The sequence below is a fragment of the Macaca nemestrina genome, chromosome 7 (assembly GCF_043159975.1).
Source record: "Macaca nemestrina isolate mMacNem1 chromosome 7, mMacNem.hap1, whole genome shotgun sequence".
Classification (NCBI taxonomy): domain Eukaryota; kingdom Metazoa; phylum Chordata; class Mammalia; order Primates; family Cercopithecidae; genus Macaca; species Macaca nemestrina.
Window position 1 is genome coordinate 30,415,787 of NC_092131.1, and position 22,571 is coordinate 30,438,357.

At 46.0% G+C, this 22,571-nt stretch overlaps 2 protein-coding genes across 3 annotated transcripts in view; one reads left to right on the forward strand and one right to left on the reverse strand.

The window, feature by feature from the left end:
• Positions 1 to 4,920: 4,920 nt before the first annotated feature.
• On the reverse strand, positions 4,921 to 16,710 carry LOC105495840 (activator of HSP90 ATPase activity 1). Its single transcript, XM_011765693.2, has 9 exons — positions 16,488 to 16,710; positions 14,961 to 15,151; positions 12,537 to 12,619; positions 12,024 to 12,141; positions 10,111 to 10,199; positions 8,820 to 8,948; positions 6,244 to 6,345; positions 5,914 to 5,965; positions 4,921 to 5,316 (listed from the first exon to the last, which is right to left on the reverse strand). The coding sequence occupies exons 1-9, from the start codon at positions 16,565 to 16,567 to the stop codon at positions 5,144 to 5,146; spliced, it is 1,017 nt and encodes a 338-aa protein (XP_011763995.2). The 5' UTR covers positions 16,568 to 16,710; the 3' UTR covers positions 4,921 to 5,143.
• Positions 16,711 to 16,807: 97 nt separating this feature from the next.
• LOC105495843 (VPS33B interacting protein, apical-basolateral polarity regulator, spe-39 homolog) overlaps positions 16,808 to 22,571 on the forward strand; it is a 32,890-nt gene continuing 27,126 nt past the window's right edge. The window contains exons 1-3 of one of the 2 annotated variants that reach the window (XM_011765696.3): positions 16,808 to 17,262; positions 20,951 to 21,043; positions 21,648 to 21,750. In XM_011765696.3, coding sequence (XP_011763998.1) covers positions 20,951 to 21,043; positions 21,648 to 21,750 — 196 coding nt within the window. In that variant the 5' untranslated portion in view covers positions 16,808 to 17,262. Of the gene's footprint in view, positions 17,263 to 17,420; positions 17,440 to 20,950; positions 21,044 to 21,647; positions 21,751 to 22,571 lie in introns of those variants that run through there. The other variant, XM_024797291.2, reaches the window with a different exon arrangement.

The window sequence follows — 22,571 nt, forward strand, 5'->3', positions numbered from 1 at the left end:
ATTCTGCCTGATGAAGATTTTTGGGCCCTGGCAGAGCGGAGGAGTGTAAGGAACCCTTGCTTATGGTCCAAGTCAAGCTCCCTTGGGTGTGCTTGTAATTTACCTAACCCACAGCAGGCTTCTTTTCATTTCCTGGACCAGCTGGGCAGGCAGAGCTTGTGGCATGTAGGGGTTAGACTGTAAATATCAGTTATCCTTATTCACACTGCCTTGGAGATGGGCGAGGAGCTGGCTGGACCTCAGGGGCACATTCACTCTGAGCTTTGTCAGAGAGGTAAATCACGTTTACTGCACCAGGAAGTCATTTGCTGTGAGGGGATCCAACAAAGACTTGCCCAAAGAACTACAGCTGTAAGATGAGACGTGGATCTGTGCTCTGCCTCAGTTGGCACCCCAACTAGACACTCCACTGTCACTCCTGACATGTGGGGAAGGACAGGGATGTGTCAGGAAGCACAGTAAAGGAAGATGTGTCCAGAGCCGCCACTGGAGACAATCGGAGAGTCAGACATTTCCAATGACGATCACTCCCAGAGGTGAGTATATTAGCCTGTCCTGAACCATAGTCTAAAAATACTGTATCTGCAACTAGAAATACGAGAGGGTTAGAGAGGGCAGTGTTTCGGGCCACCAGATGGGAGCCATGCTCACTCCCTTTCTCTTGTCTAAGGAATTCAATAAGATTAATTATTATTATTATTATTTTGAGACAGAGCCTCCATCTGTTGCCCAGGCTGGAGTGCAGTCGCGATCTCGGCTCACTGTAACCTCCGCCTCCCAGTCTCAAGTGATCCTCTCACCTCAGCCTCCTAAGTAGCTGGGACCACAGGCCCACACCAGCACACCTGGCTATTTTTTTTTTTTTTTTGTATTTTTGGTAGAGACGGGGTTTCTCCCTGTTCCCCAGGCTGGTCTCAAACACCTGAGCTCAAGCAGCCCACTTGCCTTGGCCTCCTAAAGTGCTGGGATTACAGGCATGAGCCACTGCACCCAGCTTGAGGCTAATTATTTTTCAGCAGAAACTTTTAAAAGTAACAAGACAGAGTAATCCCAGAGTCTGCTTTCTAAGGAAACTGCTAATTCCCCTCCTTTCTAATATAACTCACCTTGCCTCTTAAACATACTGTCTTAATCTGTATCTAATGGTTTTCTATCACTCATACTGAATTTAGCCAACCCCATTTTAAATCTGTACGTTTAAAGTGGCATGCTAAATTGCTACCATGTCAGGCCACAGATGAGAGAAGCTAAACAAAAGGGGCTGGGGAGTGGGTCGGCTATGAAATTATGTTTATTCAAGCAATGCAAAGGAGAAAGACACTGCACAGGTGGTGACTGGCTTTAGGAGCACCTGTGTGTGAGGAGCAGCGCCAACGGCGGGAGCAGTGAGCCTGATGAAGGGAGGGTTTCCAGAGCAGCTGGTATCAGAGCCCAGAGGAAGCCCATGAAACCAGAGAGGGTCCCTCCACTCCGTTCTTTTCTGGTGTCAGTCACATCACTGGCTTGACTAGCTGTTCTTCCTGTCCCCAACACCAGGAGTTCATCCGTGGTCATGAATCCAGCATGAATACCACTGACTATTTCTACCTTAACAGCTACCCCAGCAACCAAGATGGTTTTGCCCAATTTTTCCCCCTCTGGTTTGCCTCACAAACGGCCCTAGGCTAGGCAAGGCTGGTCAGATTGAATTCTTCCTAGAGTTTTAGGTAACCAACAGTAGGAGTCTGCTGACCTCTGTCTCTTGGAAGACAGAATGATTAGATCCTTAGTCGCAAAAGGGACACAAATGTGCTGCTGTGCCTCCCTCTTTACAATGAAGTTTACTTCACATGTTGAGGTGCTTCTCAAAGTGCATCCCTGATATTAGAATCACCTGGGATATTTATTAAACTCTGTTTATGAGCCACACCCCACACCCACTGAGCAAGAATCTCTAGGAGTGGAGTCGACTTTTGTGCATTGTTCTTCCTCTCAGGCAGGCAGAGCTCTTAGCCCAAGATATGCAATTTGGACTAAATTAGCCAGCTTTTCAAAATAGCATTCTGGCTTAAGGGAAAACACTTGGGCTTTTGAATGGACTCAGCAGGGACTATTTGCTAAATGACACCAGGTGCCAGTGTTTCCACATGTATCATCTCGAACACTCTCACAAGGCACCTATTATATGCATTCTACAGATAAGGATGTTCACCCAATTTGTTAGGAAGTGGGGAACTTTTACTATTCAAACACAAGTCAAAGTCCACAGTTTTATTTCTAGCTATACCATCTGCTAAAAAGGTTCAGATGGCTAACCAAAATGTTATCAGTAAAATGGCAATGGTAAGAATTGAATAGCCATCAATACTGGCATGTAATGGCAATTGCACATGTCACATGGCAGGCACTTAGCCTGGTGCCTTGGGTTTAACGAACGTATTGGTCATCTCTACTTGATTAATTCTAAGTGTTCTGGAACTGGTAACTTTCCATCCAGATGTGTATGAAAAGCCTTATTTTTTCTTTCTCTTTTTCTTTTTTTTTTTTCATTCATATGGAGTCTTGCTCAGTCGCCTAGACTGGAATGCAATCAATGGCATGATCTTGGCTCACTGCAACCTCCGTGTCCTGGGTTCAAGCAATTCTCCCACTCAGCCTCCTGAGTAGCTGGGATTACAGGCACCTGCCACCGCACCTGGCTAATTTTTGTATTTTTAGTAGAGATGGGGTTTCACCATGTTGGCCAGGCTGGTCTCGAATCCCTGACCTCAGGTAATCTACCCACCTTGGCCTCCCAAAGTGCTGGGATTACAGGCGTGAGCCACCACGCCTGGCCGAAAGGGCTCTTTTTTGTTGTTGTTTTTGTTTTGAGACAGAATCTTCATCTGTCGCCCAGGCTGGAGTGCAGTGGCTTGGTCTCAGTTCACTGAAACCTCTGCCTCCCAGGTTCAAGCAATTCTCCTGCCTCAGCCAGTAACTGGGATTACAAGTGCCTGCCACTACGCCTGGCTAATTTTTGTATTTTTAGTAGAGATGGGGTTTCGCCATGTTGGCCAGGCTGGTCTCGAACTCCTGACCTTGTGATCTGCCTGCCTCGGCCTCCCAAAGTGCTGGGATTACAAGCGTGAGTCGCCGCGCCCAGCCAAAGGCTCATTTTTTAATGGTCTCTGTGTTAGGAGGGGTCTGTTAGGAAGGGCCTATTGATTTGATTCAAGCTAGAGTCCAGGTTCTTCAGCAAAAGGTGTCATTTTGGACCCCTAGGAGGCAGATGTAATGTCAAACTAGATGTAGATTAGTTCAGCCCAGCACTCCTATAATTCAAGCCAAAGATGGCTTTGGGAAATGTAAATGAACCAGATCTTGAACTCTGCTTTAACCAGTTTTAGCCTGCAAGGTCTTGCTGCCACCCAATAAAACAGGCAAAAAATAGACGAAGGAAATAGCTGTAGCTGTAGGAGGTAGTGTCTGGCTTAGAGGGCACTGACTCACGCTGGGCTGCAGGAAGTCAGGGCGAGGCTTGTCCAGGAGTGACTCTCCCTGTTCAGGTACTGTTACCTCTTCCTGCAATGTGGCAGTCTGAATCCACTATATCCCCAACACTTGGCTCATGGTCAGTGCCTAGCAAACTTAATGGTACCACATATTGTTAAATAAACAACTTCCTGAATATGGGCTCTGCAGTTACAGTCCTTGTTGCAGTTACAGTCCTTGTTGCAAATCTCAACTCTGCTTAATTGTTCAGTCTGGGTGTTAAGAAATCCAAGGCTCGGCCGGGCACGGTGGCTCAAGCCTGTAATCCCAGCACTTTGGGAGGCCGAGGCGGGCACATCACGAGGTCAGGAGATCAAGACCATCCTGGCTAACACGGTGAAAACCCGTCTCTACTAAAAAAAATACAAAAAACTAGCCGGGCGAGGTGGCGGGCGCCTGTAGTCCCAGCTACTCCGGAGGCTGAGGCAGGAGAATGGCGTGAACCCGGGAGGCGGAGCTTGCAGTGAGCCGAGATCCTGCCACTGCACTCCAGCTCGGGCGGCAGAGCGAGACTCCATCTCAAAAAAAAAAACAAAAAAAACACAGAAATCCAAGGCTCACCTGTAGCAAGTATGTATGTAAACTATTTATTTTTTTAATTTTTTGAGACTGTCTTACTCTGTCACCCAGGCTTGAGTGCAGTGGTGCAATCTTGGCTCACACCTTCTGGGCTCAAGCAATTCTCGTGCCTCAGCCTCTAGAGTAGCTGGGATTACAGGCGTGCGCCACCACATTGGTTAATTTTGGTATTTTTAGTAGAGATGGGGTTTCGCCATGTTGGCCAGGCTGGTCTCAAACTCCTGGCCTCAAGTGATCTACCTGCCTCAGCCTCCCGAAGTGCTGGGACTATAGGCCTGAGCCACTACACCTGGCTATATGTCAAATACATGTATTTAAAAGCCAAGACTTAAGTTCTTGTAAAACAAATGACCAGAGTACCTACTTCATATCATGGAGATCAAATGAGTTAATACAAGTAAACAGTGTAGTGTCTGGTACTCAGTAACTATGCAACGTAACAGAAGCTGCCACAAGTTAGGAATCTCCCACCTTTCCATATCCCAAAGCAGCATCTGGTGATCACTAATCCTTTCAAGAGGGTAAGAGGCTATGGGCAGTGCAAAGTGAGAAGTCAGCTGCACTGGCAGTAGAGGTATAGTGTTTGTTAGCACTCTCTACCCAGGTACCAACCCTCCCCTACTTTTACGGGTAAAAAGGCAGGAACTATTTACCAGTAAGAAAGACTAGCTCAGGAATGCCTGGTAGTGAGAAGCAGGTGCTGTGCCTCTTAATTACCCACACTTATCCAGAATAGAGACAAGGCCATCCACCCCATCCTTTACTGAATTCAGAACCTTTGAGGGAGCTCTCAATACCAGCCACTCAATCAACACAGGTTCCACACACGCATGTTTTTTAAATTATGTTTATTTAGCATATGTACACATAAAAGAGAAATTGCCCTCTGAACCCACCCAGAAGAAAACATGCACAAACCCAAGGTATATGTGGAGGGGAGGGGCCCTGGCCCCAAGTTAGCGGCTGGGACGATGCAATCCTGTGAGTCGCAAGTCCCAGTCAGGAGAGGGCTGGACTGAAGTATCCAGGAGGCTGAAGTCCCCTGCCGCTGGCCCTAAAATAAGCGTGCGCCATAGCCAAAGGTCTGTTTAATGCCCTCAAAGTAGTACCGCTGCCAGCCCTGCCGCGTCCGCTCTTCCTCAGGAGCAGGGATGCCTCGACCTTCCATGCACAGCTCAGTCTCTCCATTCTTGTCGATGAAGGTCAAGGTGATGGTGGCAAAGTGCCCTGGGAAAGGCAGAGGGGATGGGGTTTCATATCTAGGGTTTCCATCTGAGTTTAAGACTGGGGCAACCTGGCTGGGTGTGGTGGTTCACACCTGTAATCTCAGCAGTTTGGGAGGCTGAGATGGGCGGATCACCAGAGGCCAGGAGTTCCAGACCAGCCTGGCTAACATGGTGAAACCCCATCTCTACTAAAATTACAAAACTTAGCTGGGTGTAGTGGCATGCGCCTGTAATCCCAGCTACTTGGGCAACCTGTAATCCCAGTACTTTGGGAGGCTGAGGCAGGAGGATCACTTGAGCCCAGGAGTTCGAGACTAGCCTGGGCAATGTAGTGGGACCCCATCTCTACAAAAAAAGTAATTAAAAAAAAAAAAGCTGGTGTGGTGGTACACGTAGTCTCAGCTACTTGGGAAGCTGAAGCAGGAGGATCGTTTGGGTCTGGGAGGTTAAGGCTGCAGTTAGCTGTGATTATGCCACTGCACTCTAGCCTGGGTGACAGTGAGACCCTGTTTCCAAAAAACAAAGCAAAAAAAAAAAAAAAAAACTACAGCAAAGAGAAAAAGTTCTGGGGGTAATGGCAATATATATGTTTACTTACCCTCTGGCCAAGATTTAAACCTCCACTTCATCACAATATGTTTCTCAGGGACCTAAAATAATCAAACAGCTCAGTCTACATTATATACTACAACGGACCCAGTCCTAGCTAGGATCAGTCATCTGCCCTTCATACGGAGTCCACCGTCTGTGCAACTGTATTACTTGCAAGAGAGTTCAAATCACAGCCTTTTTTTGAAAAACAAAATGTTTTATTAACCAAAGAGATTAAAGCCTTAAACTTTACCTATAGAGTTGAGAAACAAGAGAAATGTCACTCAGCTGACCAGACAGACGCAACAACCCAAGTCTAGGGCCAGCAGGTACTCACCAGATCAGTAAATTCCCCAGAAACGTTGCCATCTACCATGTGGAACTTTCCACCTCTGTCTGCTTCTAATGTTGCGGGAGCATGGGTAAAGGCCTGCACCAGCTGCAGGAAAAAAAAAAAGAGGCAGAAGATACATGGCTCTCAGTGGGACCCAGGGACAAATGCCAGCTGAAGGCTGCATGTCTCAACTCTCATTTCCGCCAGTCTGCCCCACAGGCGGGTCCAAGGTGTCCCTCTATTCTGTTCTACTACCAGCCAGGACTTGACTTCGGGAATTCTTTCTGATCCGATGATGCCATTACTTTGGACCCATTTACTTTTATTTATTTGAAATAGTAGGCCGGGCGCGGTGGCTCAAGCCTGTAATCCCAGCACTTTGGGAGGCTGAGACGGGTGGATCACGAAGTCAGGAAATCGAGACCATCCTGGCGAACACAGTGAAACCCCATCTCTACTAAAACTACAAAAAACTAGCCAGGCGAGGTGGCGGCGCCTGTAGTCCCAGCTACTCGGGAGGCTGAGGCAGGAGAATGGCGTAAACCCGGGAGGTGGAGCTTGCAGTGAGCTGAGATCCGGCCACTGCACTCCAGCCTGGGCGACAGAGCGAGACTCCGTCTCAAAAAAAAAAAAAAAAAAAAAAAAAAAAAAAAAAAAAAAGAAAGAGTATATGGTTCAGAAAGATATGAGAATGAGCTTATGAAAGAAAATTCTCAAGTAAATGTTTGAGACTTCTATTTTCATTTCTGAGAACGTGTCCCAAAGTAGATCTATGCCATACATCTTTTTTTTTTTTTTTTTTGAGACGGAGTCTCACTCTGTCATCCAGGCTGGAGTGCAGTGGCATGATCTCAGCTCACTGCAACCTCCGCCTGTCCAGGTTTTAAGCAATTCTCTGCCTCAGCCTCCGGAGTAGCCGGGATTACAGGCATGTGCCACCACGCCGGCTAATTTTTTGTTTTTTTAGTACAGACAGGGTTTCACCATCTTGGCCAGACTGGTCTTGAACTCCTGACCTCCAGATCCACTGGCCTCGACCTCCCAAAGTGCTGGGATTATAGGCGTGAGCCACCGTGCCCAGCCCTTTTATTTTGTTTTTGAGATGGGTCTCGCTCTGTTGCCCAGGCCAAAGTGCAGTGGCATGATCATGGCTCACTGTAGCCCCAACCTCCTAAGTTTAGGTGATCCTTCCACCTCAGCCTCCTGAGGAGCTGGGACTATAGGTGTGTACCACCACACCAGCTAATTTCTGTATTTTTTGTATAGATGGCTTCACCATGTTGGCCAGACAAGTCTCAAACTCCTGGGCTCAAGCAATTCATCGGCCTCAGCCTCCCAAAGTGCTGGGATTAGAGGTGTGAGCCACTGTGCCTGGCCTACTCCATATATATCAAATCAGTATCATTTTGCTGTGTTCGATTACTCAACAGTGCCACTTTTACTTTTAAAAAGGCTTTACTATTTTTTTAAGTAGGTAATACAAATACATGGTAAAAAATTAAAAAGGAACAGAAGGTTAAAAATGTCAGGAATCCTCCCATACAAAAGTATTTTAAAACTCTGAAAACTTTAGCTAGTTTGGAAGAAGAGATTCAACTGAAGTCTGTGTCCATTTAACTGCTTCTCCAGTTCTTGGTTTTCTAAGGGGGACAGAACTATCATGAGAGTATTTTGAGTGCAGGCACACAGACATACTAACACCCATATACTACATGGTACCTCTTAATTTATGGCTGTATTTGCATTTTTGTTTAAAAAATAAGATCTTGGAATTTTGTCCTAGAGTATGTGAGAACTTCCACGTATCCTAACCACCTTTACTATCAGATAATAAAGCTGAATACAGTCATGTTTCTCAACTCCACACTATAGCAGCAGAATGGTACAAGTCAGCTGTGCAACAGAAAGAAGCCAGGAATTCTTCTGTGCTACAGAGTAACCAAGAATGGCCATTCACTTTTCTGATAAGATTCACTCAGTGATTTCTACTTATATGACCCAAAACTAGGACAGGCATGGTAATGTGCACCTGTAATCCCAGTTACTCAGGAGGCTGAGGAAGGAGGATCGCTTGAGCCCAGGAGTTCAAGGCTAGTCTGGGCAACATAGCAAGACCAGGTCTTTTGTTTTTAAAATAAATAAATATGGCTGGGCACAGTGGTTTGCATCTGTAATCCCAGCACTTTGGGAGGCTGAGGTGTGGGCAGATCACTTGAGGTCAGGAGTTTGAGATCAGCCCATCTCTACTAAAAAACATGGTGAAACCCCATCTCTACTAAAAAATACAAAAATTAGCTGGGCATGATGGCGTGTGCCTATAGTACCAGCTGTTTGGGATGCTGAGGCAGGAGAATCGCTTGAACCCGGCAGGCAGAGGTTGCAGTGAGCCGAGATCGCACCACTGCACTCCAGCTTGGGCGGGTGACAGAGCGAGACTTCGTCTCAAAAAAAAAAAAAAAAAAAAAGAATAGAGGGAGGGAAACTTCACTTTGATGAAGGCCTCATGGCTCCAGCTGTGAGCACCTTTTCTGCACACTCAGGGCAGATGGCACGAGGCCTGAAGGACAAGACTGACTTACCTCTTGGGTGGTAAACACTCTATAGAGCTCCTCTGGTGACGTCAGGAAGGTTTCCTTAAGAGTGATCTTACAAGTGGGGATTTTGACTCCAACAGGTCTGGCCTGGGTTTTTGAAGGAGCAGGCTTAGCCTGTGAAAGTGGCAGTGAAAACGGTCAGTACAGAGTAATGATACAACCTCAATCAGCGTGGCTTCAGAGACAGTTGTACCATTCATTCTCATAAAAATTTTCACCTCCGAGGCTAATTATTCCAAGGGGTTTGAAGGGAATTTGAGTGTGTAGGTGTTTTAGTCATGAGGGTCATGTTTCTGGAAACATCCTCAATTCCCAGTAAAAATAACCACTCTACAAGGAAGACCCTGATAGTCAAATAACAAATCAAATCATTGAGATATTTTTTAAGAGCTCAGTGTAATTCTCAAACAATTTCTATGCTTAAATAGCTGGAAGCAGTTTTCTCCCCACTTCCAGAGTATCCACTCTACTATGCTGACAAAAGAGCAACAGGGCTCTAAACCAAGTGCTGAGCTTGAACCACAAACGTCCATCTCCAGATAAAGTACTTGCTCGCCCTGTAAACCGGAGAGACTGGGTGAAGACAGGGATGTAACTCCATTTCCTGATGGGACCTCTAAAATCAACGTCTGAGATATCAACATACCAATTAGGCTGAAGACTTATATAGATGAAGACCATCCTTTGTTCATAACCTCCTAATTGGTGCTAAATGCAATCAAGAGTCAGACTTTTAATTGTCTGATAGCTTCTACTTGCTCTAGGGGTCTGCGATAAACAAATTAAAACCAGGTTAAAGATGGGTGAATGAATGCATATTGCAGGGACTCTAAAAAAGTACCATGGGCCGGGCGCGGTGGCTCAAGCCTGTAATCCCAGTACTTTGGGAGGCCGAGACGGGCGGATCACGAGGTCAGGAGATCGAGACCATCCTGGCTAACACGGTGAAACCCCGTCTCTACTAAAAAATACAAAAAACTAGCCGGGCGAGGTGGCGGGCGCCTGTAGTCCCAGCTACTCGGGAGGCTGAGGCAGGAGAATGGTCTAAACCCGGGAGGCGGAGCTTGCAGTGAGCTGAGATCCGGCCACTGCACCCCAGCCTGGGCGACAGAGCAAGACTCTGTCTCAAAAAAAAAAAAAAAAAAAGTACCATGAGCAGATCACAGCTGCTCTGGCTTAGAGGTTAGGGACACAAAGAGCTGACATGTGGAATTAAGAAGGCAGTCTCTCAAGTTCCTTTGCAGACAGTCTCCCACCCCGGGGGAAATCCATTTACCTTGCGCTCCTCAGTTTTCAGTGCTGGCTGCCCCACTGGGTCTACTGACTCTCCATTCACTGTAGGTAAGATCATGCCCTGGGTGAACTCTGAAAAGATAAAATTCCAGCTCATGGAAGTTATTTCTTAGTAGCTGAGATCTGGAGTTTCATTACAGCTTGACAAACATAGCCATCCTACTACAGAATGAGGTTTTGACCAGAAAAGGAAGAGGCTATTTTTACATCTTTACTTTTGGTCTATGCCAGACTGGTATCAGGGTATATGCTATAGAATATAGTATGTTCACTGGGATTATCTTTTTTTTTTTAGATGGGAGTCTTGCTCTGTTGCCAGGCTGGAGTGCAGTGGCGCAATCTCAGCTCACTGCAATCTCCAACTCCCTGGTTCAAGCTATTTTCCTGCCTCAGCCTCCTGAGTAGCTGGGATTATAGGCAAGCGCCACCATGCCCGGCTAATTTTTGTATTTTTAGTAGAGATGGGGTTTCACCATGTTGGCGAGGATGGTCTCGATCTCCTGACCTCGTGATCCACTGGCCTTAGCCTCCCAAAGTGCTGGGATTACAGGCATGAGCCACCGGCACCCGGCCACTGGGATTATTTTTAAAAGCTTATCCTCCTGACTCAACTGGAAACATTATAACATATTAAGTGCATGTGAGGTCTACTATGGAAGGATGGCATGAACGCTGTGGCACTTTGATGACTTCAAGAGTAGGTAATCTACCCAGCACCCATGGATGCATGGTTAGTATCTTTCCTCCACTCTGCCTTGCCTCTGTAGAAAAGCCACAACTAGTTATGGCACTGGAGTACTGGTCCTCCCCCAAAAAGGTGTCTATCACCTTCTATCATCTTCTTTGATGGTTATTATACATATTCCAACACCAAGATCAGAACACACTGGCAGAAATGGAATCCCAGGGGAAAGCTGAGCTGACTTCTATTCTAACCATCTAAATATCCCTGGAGAATGCATATCAAAGATAGTCCAGACTGTATTTAAGTAATGAGTCCCGCGATGCCAAGTCTTTAGATTAGCGCTGTCTATTAGAAATATAATGTGAGCCTCAAATATAATTTTTTTTTTGAGACGGAGTCTCACTCTGTCGCCCAGGCTGGAGTGCAATGGTATGTTCTTGACTCATCGCCACCTCCATCTCCCAGGTTCAAGCGATTCTCCTGCCTCAGCCTCTTGAGTAGCTGGGATTACAGGCATGCGCCACCACACCCAGCTAATTTTGTATTTTTAGTAGAGATTGGGTTTCTCCATGTTGGTCAGGCTGGTCTTGAACTCCCGACCTCAAGTGATCCGCCCAACTTGGCCTCCCAAAGTGCTGAGATTATAGGCGTGAGCCACCGTACCCAGCCCATAGTGTAATTTATACTCACAGCACGTCTCTTGTGTTTTTTGGTCATCCAGGCTGGAGTGCAGAGGCATGATCTCAGCTAGCTCAATGCAACCTCCCTGCCTCCTGGGCTCAAGCCACTCTCCCACCTCAGCCTCCCCAGTAGCTGGGACTACAGGCGCCAACCACCGCATCCAGCTAATTTTTGTATTTTTTGTAGGACGGCATGTTGCCCAGGCTGGTCTCAAATTCCTGAGCTCAGGCAATCAGCCCACCTCAGCCTCCAACAGTGCTGGGATTACAAGTGTGAGCCACTGTGCCTGGCCCTCGCAGCACATCTCGGTTTGGTCTAACCACATCTCAAATGCTCAACTGTCAGTATTGGACAACACAGCTCCAGATCTTTCCCTTACTCCAAGCTTATGGACTGACTTTAAGATGAAATAAGCCCCCTCCCCACAAATCTTTACCCATCTGCCAAAGAAAGGACTGTCCAGGCCCTTAACCACAGTCTAACAGGTGGAAACTACCTCCTTAAGGCATATAGAACTACTCAAGGGATACCTGTTTTGAGGGTGCTGATGTAAATTCCCATTGCTTCTCTGAGAAGTTTCACCCCTTCTTCCTTCATTAAGGCCACGAGATTTGTGTCAGGCTCATCTTTGGCAAGGCTCACACTAATCTGAGTGAAAGATGAGAAGTAGGTGGTAAATAACTTGAGGGGCACCCTCATTATGGAATGTGGGGGCTGAGCAATCACGTAACTGCTGACATTTCCAAAGGAAATGCATGAGTACTGCGATATTTGTACAATCCCCATTAGTGTTCCTTCTTGAGTCCTCTCTGTCAAATGGCTCATGTTAGTTAGAACCCATGTCACTAGCTAAAGTGAAGAATTAAAGTGCAAATTGCTCTGGAAGTTTCCAGTGGCACCACACGCCTAGCAAAGTATCTGCAGACTCGGGTTCTGAATGCTTGGACCAAGCCTGCACTATGAATCCTCAATGACAGGTCACTTTTCTCATCTGAGAGTAAGAGGATATAGAGGACTCGGATTAGGAGTTAGGAAGCACGAACCTCTACTTCATCCACGCTGTTTTCATCAGACAAATTGGGGATCTCCACATGTCCTTTGTACTGTACTCCTGACTTAGAAGTACCTGTCAAAACCAATGCAATGTTATTAGTCCACTCCTAGGCAGGAAAGGTCTCTGCTCCAGGGTCCTAACTGCGACCTCACTTCTGCTGCTTTTGGATGGCTGAACCGATCCTCTTTATTCTGAGAATGCCACATGCCAGATGCAATCAATACCCGCACCCCCAAAAGAAATGTCTTTTCCTCACCAGGTTACTGGAAACCAACTATGTTATTGGTACTAGCATGAGTTATACCATGAGAACTTGGGTCAAAAGCCAGTAGTTCTGCTAGAAACTTCTTTTGAAAATATCAATTTATTTCAGTGCAACTGAGATATTAGGGAGCAATTTGATTATAATGAGAAGTTCACATTTGCTTATATGTGACTCCATCCATGAGAAACACTAGGTGAATACGGAAAGCCTCACCCAACTACACAGGATACATAAAACACACATATCTCAAACACCTATCTGCCAATGACCTCGGTTTACAGCGTGTATTGTGAGCCATACCCATCCTCATCTAGTGTAATGTTCCTTCTGATTGTAGATGACTCTCCTTCTACCATTCCAAAGTAGTCCTCAAGCTGCAACCCTTCTGATGCCCACTTTTTTCCCCCCAAGACAGCTCTGTCACTCAGGCTGGAGTGCAGTGGCGCGATCTCGGCTCACTGTAACCTCCACCTCCCAGGTTCAAGCAATTCTTCTGCCTCAGCCTCCCAAGTAGCTGGGATTACAGGCACGTGCCACCATGCCCGGCTAATTCTTGTATTTTTTAGTAGAGACGGGGTTTCACCATGTTGGCCAGGTGTGTCTCCAATTCCTGACCTTGATCCACTTGCCTCAGTCTCCCAAAGTGCTGAGATTACAGGCGTGAGCCACCGTGCCTGGCTCTGATGCCCACTTTCACAAGTAACCTTCAGGTCTTTTTAATGGTAAAGCACCATATTTACTGTAGTATTTATTTATTTATTTATTTTCTTTCGAGATGGAGTCTCAGTCTGTTGCCCAGGCTGGAGTGCAATGGTGCGATCTCAGCTCACTGCAACCTCCACCTCCTAGGTTCAAGCAGCTCTCCTGCCTCCGCCTCCCGGGTAGCTGGGACTATAAGCACGCGCCACCACGCCCGGCTAATTTTTTGTATTTTTAGTAGAGACGGGGTTTCACTGTGTCAGCCAGGATGGTCTCAATCTCCTGACCTCATGATCTGCCCGCCCTGGCCTCCCAAAGTGCTGGGATTACATGCATGAACCACCGCGCCTGGCCTGTATTTATCTATTTCTTACCATTTAATGTGCACAAAACTATGCTACCAATTTTTAGTGCCTATATTTTAAAAAAAAGTGTCGGCCAGACACAGTTCGAGACCAGCCTGACTAACATGGTGAAACCTGTCTCTAATAAAAATACAAAATTAGCCGGGCGTGGTGGCAGGCACCTATAATCCTACTTGGGAGGCTGAGGCAGGAGAATTGGTTGAACCCAGGAAGTGGAGGTTGCAGTGAGCAGAGATCGCGCCACTGCACTCCAGCCTGGGCGACAAGAGTGAAACTCCGTCTCAAAAAAAAAAAAAAAAAAGGGGGGGTCTGGGCAAAATGACACCAAAGATTCCTTCCATACTACTATGCTTCAAGTGTACTTTAAAAACAAATTAACAAAAATCAAGGACAGATAAATCTACTTTCACCCTTTTTTATGATATGACTATTCACTTTAGAAATGTTTATCAAAGCACAAATTTCATGCCTTGCCTCATACCCAGACAGTAGCTATCTCATACTCCTTTAACTTTATTGTCTTTTTACATTCAGGCTCTCGACAGTCAGGACTGTCCAAAACGGGCATACGCATGACCTCAATTTTTTCCTAATGTCATACAGAAGGGAAACAAAACTAGAAGAGAGATAAAACAGCCCCAAATTACTGTCACACACAAGCTTCTTTTTAATTTGTTAGAGTCACACTGAGGAGAGTAAAAAAAAAAGATCAAGACCAAAAAAACAAAAACAAAAACAAAACAAAAAAAACCCTCCTTCCTCCTTTTAAATCACTCACGAGATACATGTAGCTAGTCTGAAGAAATATCACCTTAGGTGTTCCAACAAAGACCAAGGCCCAAACATGCAGTGGCCCAGCCACTTCATGGGTGGGACTGATGAGACCCGGAGAGAGGAAATCCATTTAGCATCCCACAATGGCAAAGAAATTTCAGTACCCAATACTGCTTTACATAGGACTCCAAAGCAGCAACATCTGCCTTCTCCCTTCAACGTTTGTAACTCCTCAAAACTGTTCTCTCCAGCTACTTAACAGGTTAAACAAAACACAGTTAATCTCTCTGACAGCCCAGCTTAGACTTACCTGTCCAGTTTAGTTTGACGCTCCATTCGTAAAAGAAGATAAGTTTCCCTTTGCGATTGTTAATGGACGCCTCTCCATCAAGCTTACTCACTTCTGTCACCTCACATTTGCCTTCTTCATTTTGAACCTGCACTGCCAGGAACAGTGTTTTCAGCTTATCCGTGGACCAATTTGAAGCATCTCTCTCCGTCCTGCAAAGCAGAAACAAAGCTATGAACTAGCAGTCAAATGGAGGATATACTGCTCTATGCAAGAGAATACGAGGTTAAAGGAGGCCTGACAAATAGTTTGAAAGGAACACAAAAACTCCCAGTCCCACTCCAGTATGTCCACAAACATGTCACCCTTTTCTAGGAAGACAAGGGGTTGCACACTGTCAACAAAGACAGCTGCTGTAGAGAATGGTATAAACTCAATGGAAAATTATGCTCTCCTTTCTCGGCATGATGGTGCTGGAGAATACTTGATACTTTAACATGGCGCCCCCATTTGACCAAGTGGAAAACTGCACATATTGCTCTGATCAGGAACACAGACTGGACCATGGAAGAATAGTACTTAGCTAAAAGGCCCAGAAAGGATTCAACCAATAACCCTGACCTCACTGGCACAGTGTTCTGACCTATCAGATTCGCACTTGTATTATAAACTTCCTACACATTCACTGCCCCCTAGATGGCCACAAAAACGTTAAGACAAGGGCTTCGAAACAACAAAAATTAGCTCAAGTACTCTGCATGTTAGAAGAGAGAACACAAAGTGAGATATGGAAAAGAAACATCACTATCTGCCCTCCTGCTTATCAACTATTAGAGAAAACAACAGCAAAGAAAGCTGCAACAAAGTAACGGTACAATACAAACATTATGAACAGAATTCAGTGGAATTCAAAAGTAAGGAAACATTACTTTGGGAAGATTTCATGAAGCGGGGCAGTATTTTAAGAAAGGACAGGTTATAAAACCACGGCTGCTCGGCAACCTGGAGTTCCAACACACCTGACCTGACAGTTCCGGGTGAGAGGCCGCAGCTATCTGAGCTCTGAGCACCTGCACAACACGTTCTCAATCTCCCGCGGGACTGCTGCAGCGGTCCCCTATGAATGACTTTTAATTTTACTGCAAGCCGCCAAACAGGAATTACAGACCCCTGGCCTTAGGCCTTTCACAGCTGTCTCCCAACACAATCAAAAGAGGTTCCAGTCTCAGTGACTCCTCTGGCCACGTGTAGTAAGCACCTCCCTGCTCGGGCTGGATGCAGCAACCAGGGCGTTATCTCCCAGTCTCTCTGACAACCCTCCTCTGGGGCGCTGCCCTCCACGTCCATCTCCCTCCCCTCAAGCACTGAGAAGGTGGCCGGGGAGTGGAGAGGCCTGGGGCTACGGACCCCTGCCACAGGAAGGACCCGCCCCCATCTCCGGACAGGGTTACTTCAGCCCCAGCTCTGTCCGGTCCGAGGTTCCAGGAACCCTGGAACCCTGGCCCGGCCGCAGGTCTCCCAAGGCCGGCCTGCTTTGCTGGCCCTCACCAGTGCCAGTTGTTGACGTTGGTGGCGTCCGCCCGCTCCTCCACGATCCAGCGTGGGTCTCCCTCACCCCACTTGGCCATCGGCTCTCCTATCGCGGCGCCACCAGCTCCGGAGCTGCCGCAGCCACAGCCTCAGGACCGCTTAGTGCCAGCCGCCCGGCAGCGCCTGGAAACTACTAGAAGCGGCCGCAAGCACCTCCTGGCTTGCTTTTCCCTCCACCCCCTCCCCTTCTTAACTTCCGGCTCCTCCCCACTTCCACCGGCTACTTCCGTCCCAACTCGCCGCACCGTGGGTTCCATCTGATTTAGTGTTCCTTCGGACTCCCTCAGGTTCTCCCCAAAAAGGGTCCCGAAACCCAACTGCTCATACAACCATTCCTCACCCATAGGAAAACAAAGAACACGTCTCATTGTTTCCCTGGACCCTAAATCGGCCTTGCTGAGCCTCATGGGACTTGTAGTCTTCTTACGTGACCCGCTGGATAACCGCGGAAGGTCGCCCTGAAGGGAGAGGAAATGACCTAGCACAGTGCGTGGGGTTTCTGGGGGCTGTAGTCAAGAAGCCTTGTGGTTCATCGGGACGGCGCCTGACAGCAGAGGCAGAAGAAACTACAACTTCCAGCATGCCCTGCGGCCTCTTTATTCGCGTTTTCTCCCCGCCCCGCGATTATTCCTTTCTGCCCCCTTCTCTAAGCTGCACAGCCTGAAAAGAGAGGCTGTTCCAGCGGCGGCGGAGGCTGACGCAGTCCTGAGAGGGAGGGCTCTGTGCGTAAGAGGTGAGGGTGTCCCAAGCCCCTTGGGTCGCTTATCTGGCTGAGTCCAGCCTCTCCGCATCTTGATCTTTTCCCCTCTTCTAGGAGGCATCCCTACATCCTACGACCACAGGCCTGATTCTCTTCTTTCAGTCAGGGCGACCCTTGGGCGCTGGAGTACGCTTGGGAATGGGGCTGCGAGTAAGCACCAACGATTGGTTCGGAAGCGGACATTTGGTTCAGAAAGAGCATTTAACTCTGCCAGGGATCCGCTGGGCTCTGACGACTGCGGTAGATCCATGGCTTCCTGGACGTTCACCCGTAGAGTCATCCTAGCTTAACTCATGTTCCCTGGTCTCAGTTCACAAGCCTCACCTGTATCTTCCTGGCTCGGAAGATAATTGAAACCAAGTCTGACTTTCTCAGAAGCTGGTTTTTGGAGTTTTCTGAGGCAGGGAGGATGTTGTGGTTTTCTTGCTGATCCTTCTGTTTTCTTTTGTAAAGTTCCTGTTCTCCCCTGAGATCCCTCACCCTGCCTTGTGGTCTGTCAGTAAACAGGAGACGACAAAGATAAACCTCTGAAGTGTTTTAAATCATGTTGAAGCACCTGTCACTCTTAAGATTGTACCTGATTACTTATAACTCTGGAGCTATTAGATCATTATCTATACTTGTCAAGTAAACCTAGCTTCTCATTTGGCGTTATAAATACAAATTGATGGCAGGTGTCTACTGCCATTGCATGGTTTAAAAGATTTCCAGAAATCCTCTGGCAGGTTATTGTGTTTGTTAGACATATTCTGTGTCTATTTGTAGATAACTACTATAGTGAAGGAATGATCTCTAGTTTTCCAGAGAGTGAAAAATAGATAGAAGGACCATGCAGGACACTAGAAATGGTCTAGAAGCCAGAAAGCCTGGATTGTAATTTGAAATAGCACGTAACAAGGTGGCTTTGATACTGAACTCTTTTGTGCCTCCCTTTCCCCGTGAGTAACATGGAAATGGAATTTCCCAGACCTACCTTACAAGATTGTTCTGAGGATCAAATGAATGACAGTTTTATGAACTGACATGTGTGCCAGAGACATTTATATGTTCTGTGCACATCTTCAGCATTTGTGGCCACTCAGAATTTTTGTATTTTTTTTAATTTTTAGGATTGCTAAAACATATTTTCTTTTTTAGCTTTTCCCAAGGTACTATGATGATGTATTAATAATAAAAGTTACTACTGAGTGTTAATTTTGGGTCGGGCACTAAGCACTTTATATGTATTAACTGGTTTACTCCTCATAACCATTTCTAAGGTAGGTCATCTGTTATGCCTATTTTACAGATGGGGAAACCAAGACAGAAAAATGTCCGTATGATATTCCATATTAAAAGGAATTAACATTTAGTATTTACTTTCCGCTAGACACTTTTATAGGTGTTCCTGCAACCCTGTGAGATAGGATATAATTTTCTCCAAGGCTTAAAAGTAAAGTCATTTATCCAGTTTGCTCAGAATTAAGAGAAACCAGGATTTGAACTCAAGGTTGCCTGACTACAATGTCTGTGTGGGATGATTTCATGGTGTCTGCCAGCATTTTTGGTTTATCTCCCTAAAATTAAATACAGAAAAGGATTTTAAAGCAACACTTCCAGTAGAAATCAATTAGCAATGTCTGCTGTGGGAAGGAACAAGATAGAAAATTCCCACAATACCCTTGCTATCCTTCTATCCCCTGAGTTGAAAACAGAGTCAGGAAGTAACAGTAGAATATCTTTAAGGGCCATCAAAAGCCTCAACAGGACTACCATGATGAGGCTTTTCTCAAGCTCTTATTGATGAAGGTGCTATTAAAAGGAAAAGCAAATGGTTCTTTTAGAACTTGATGCTGTTTAGCCTTTACAATTATTTTTGGTGCTGTGGGAGTTTTAGTACCTAGTCCTTGGCTTAAATCATAGTTTTCATTCTAATCCAGTTGGCATGATAGTTTAGTTTGTAATTCTGTTTCCTTATTTAGAGACAGGAAGGGTCTCACTCTGTCACCCAGGCTGGAGTGCAGTTGTGTGACCTCAACTCATGGCAGCCTCAACCTCCCGAGCTCAGGTGATCCTCCACCTCAGCCTCCCAAGTAGTTGGGACTACGTCACCATGTCCAGCTGGTTTTTTGTTTGGTTTTTAAATTTTTTTTTGTAGAGACAGTTTTACTGTGTTGCCCAGGCTAGTCTTGAACTTGGACCCAGGCAATCCTCCCACCTCAGTGTCCCAAAGTGCTGGGATTACAGATGTGAGCCACTGTACCCTGCCTAGTTTGTAATTCTAGGGCAAAACTTGTTTTTGCAGGGCAAAATTGAATTTTATAGTAGTTATAACAGGGACTTGTGGTCTTTTGACTACTTCTTTATATACTTGGTTTTCTTGGCCATGCCCTCATTTCCCAAATTTTGGCCAACAGTTGTTAATCAAATAGTCATAATTTGAAGATTTAGGTGAAATAGTTCTACTTCTTTTAATTACTTTGCTTTCCATTCTTTCAGGCATTTATGAGAGTGGAATATTTGTCAATTTTATTCACTGTAGTATTCCCAGAACCTAGAACAGTGCCCCAGAGATGGTGCTCAATAAATATTTGTTGAAAATGCGAATGCAATTTTTGTCTGTTTTGTGCATGTTTTGATTGCTCTTCCTTGTGTATTCAGCAAAGTTTTGTGATGGATTCTTTTTTTTTTTTTTTTTTTGAGACGGAGTCTCGCTCTGTCACCCAGGCTGGAGTACAGTGGCCGGATCTCAGCTCACTGCAAGCTCTGTCTCCCAGGTTTATGCCATTCTCCTGCCTCAGCCTCCCGAGTAGCTGGGACTACAGGCGCCCGCCACCTCGCCCGGCTAGTTTTTTGTATTTTTAGTAGAGACGGGGTTTCACCGTGTTAGCCAGGATGGTCTCGATCTCCTGACCTCGTGATCCGCCCGTCTCGGCCTCCCAAAGTGCTGGGATTACAGGCTTGAGCCACCGCGCCCGGCTGTGATGGATTCTTAAAGCATCTGCCCGCCTTGCACTGTTGCCTGTTGCTTTTAATATATACCTATGCTGAATGCCCTGGCTGTGTTGTAGGGTCCTTCAGAAGTGGGACCGTGTCTGACCCTTTTTTTTTTTTTTTTTTTTTTTTTTGAGATGGAGTTTTGCTCTTGTTGCCCAGGCTGAAGTGCAATGGTGCAATCTCGGCTCACCGCAACCTCCGCCTCCCGGGTTCAAGCGATTCTCCTGCCTCAGCCTCCTGAGTAGCTGGGATTACAGGCATGCACCACCATGCCCGGCTAATTTTGTATTTTTAGTAGAGACGGGGTTTCTCCATGTTGATCAGGCTGGTCTTGAACTCCTGACCTCAGGCGATCTGCCCACCTCGGCCTCCCAAATTGCTGGGATTAAAAGCCTGAGCCACTGCACCCAGTCTCTGGCACTTTTTAATATACCTTACAACACCTGAGAGAGTGCCCTGGACAAAGTGGATGCTCTAAGAATGGATGACTACTTCTGGGTAATTAGAAGATTAGAAGTATGATTTGATCAGTTGGAGACCCAAGAATGTGGTTTTATATGGCAGGTTCAATATTTGTTTTACCAGATCCTTTTCTGCATCCTTGATTTTTGGGAGCAGTTAAAGCTTTGGAACTCTTTAGGGAGAGACCCAGAAAGAGACGATGTATGTCTTCCTGTCACTGTAGATGAATCGGACAAAGGGTGATGAGGAGGAGTATTGGAACAGCTCCAAGTTCAAGGCTTTCACCTTTGACGATGAAGATGATGAGCTTTCACAGGTAGGTCAACTGCTGAAGTTTGTACTCTTTTCCACAGTGCCACTCTAAAATTCCTTCCTCTTGCAGTCTGGGTAACTTGGCTTTTGACCATGTCTTCATTAGGCTCAGGAAAGAGCCAGAAGGATTGTAAAATCCAGCTCACTGCCTTTTTTACTTTACCTTTTTAAGATGATTTCTTCCTTTCAGTTTTTTTTTCTTTTTAAAGAACCTCAAGTCTTTTATTCATGTGATATATATTTTTTTATTTTTGAAAGATGAACTGGATTGGAGGATTTATTTTTGTTGTGTCTATTTTGCAATTGGGGAAACATTTATTTTTAGAGAGGTGAATAAATTCACTCAGGTTTACATAGCAAGTCACTGCCAGGAATATGATGAGAATTCAAAAGTGACTTTGATTCCTCCTAATTCTTTTACCACTGGACTGTAGTGTTGGCTAAAAATCAGTTTGTTTTCTTGGCAGGTATCTAGTATGCTAGGCTTTCGATTGCACAGGGTGAGCGTTGGCCACCTTCAGGCCCCAATTCCTCAGCCTTCTTGATTGTCAGAAGAGAGGTGGGGAATGATGATTGCCTGAGCGCCCTGGCCTTGTGTCCCTCTGCAGTTAAAGGAGTCCAAGCGGGCGGTGAACAGCCTCCGAGACTTCGTGGATGATGATGATGATGATGACCTGGAGCGAGTCAGCTGGAGTGGGGAACCTGTGGGAAGTAAGTAGAAGAGGCGGGGATAGATGTCCAGGATTCTTATCACTAATGAAGGCTGTACTTGTTTGTCTCTTCAGTGCCGGTTTGGAGAGGGAATGAGGTAAGACTATTTTCAGATGAGCATACATCTGGAAACTGAACTCCAGGAGAAGATACTTGGGAAATCCAGCAGGCGTTCCCACATGGCCATATAGGTCTGCTCTTCAGGGGTTGAGGCTCGGCTGGCTATTTCATTCTCATTTGGGGTGCTTGTTAAAATGACATACTCCTAGGCTTTATCCCAGAGATTCTGTTCATTAGGTCTTCTGCGGAGTAGGGGGGGGCTCTCAAGTTTTAATAAACACTGCAGGTGATTCTAATTTGTAGCCATATTTGGGAACTACTGACTTAACTCAGTATACTCATAACTGATTGACAGAACAGACTTCCTTACCCACCCAGTCTCACTGCTTAGCTGTGTACTTAATACTTTCTCAAAGTCCATTTGATTTTTTTTTTTTTTTTTTTTTTTTTTTAGATGGAGTCTTACTCTATTACCTAATCTGGAGTGCAATGGTGCGATCTTGGCTTACTGCAACCTCCGCCTCCGAGGTTCAAGCGATTCTCATGCTTCATCCTCCCTAGTATCTGGGATTAAAGGCACCAACCACCATGCCTGGCTAATTTTTGTATTTTTAGTAGAGATGGAGTTTTACCCTGTTGGCCAGGCTGGTCTCGAACTCCTGACCTCAAGTGATCCGCCTGCCTTGGCCTCCTAAAGTGCTGGGATTATAGGTATGAGCCACCGTCCCTGGCCCACATCTGATTTTTTTTTTTTTTTTTTT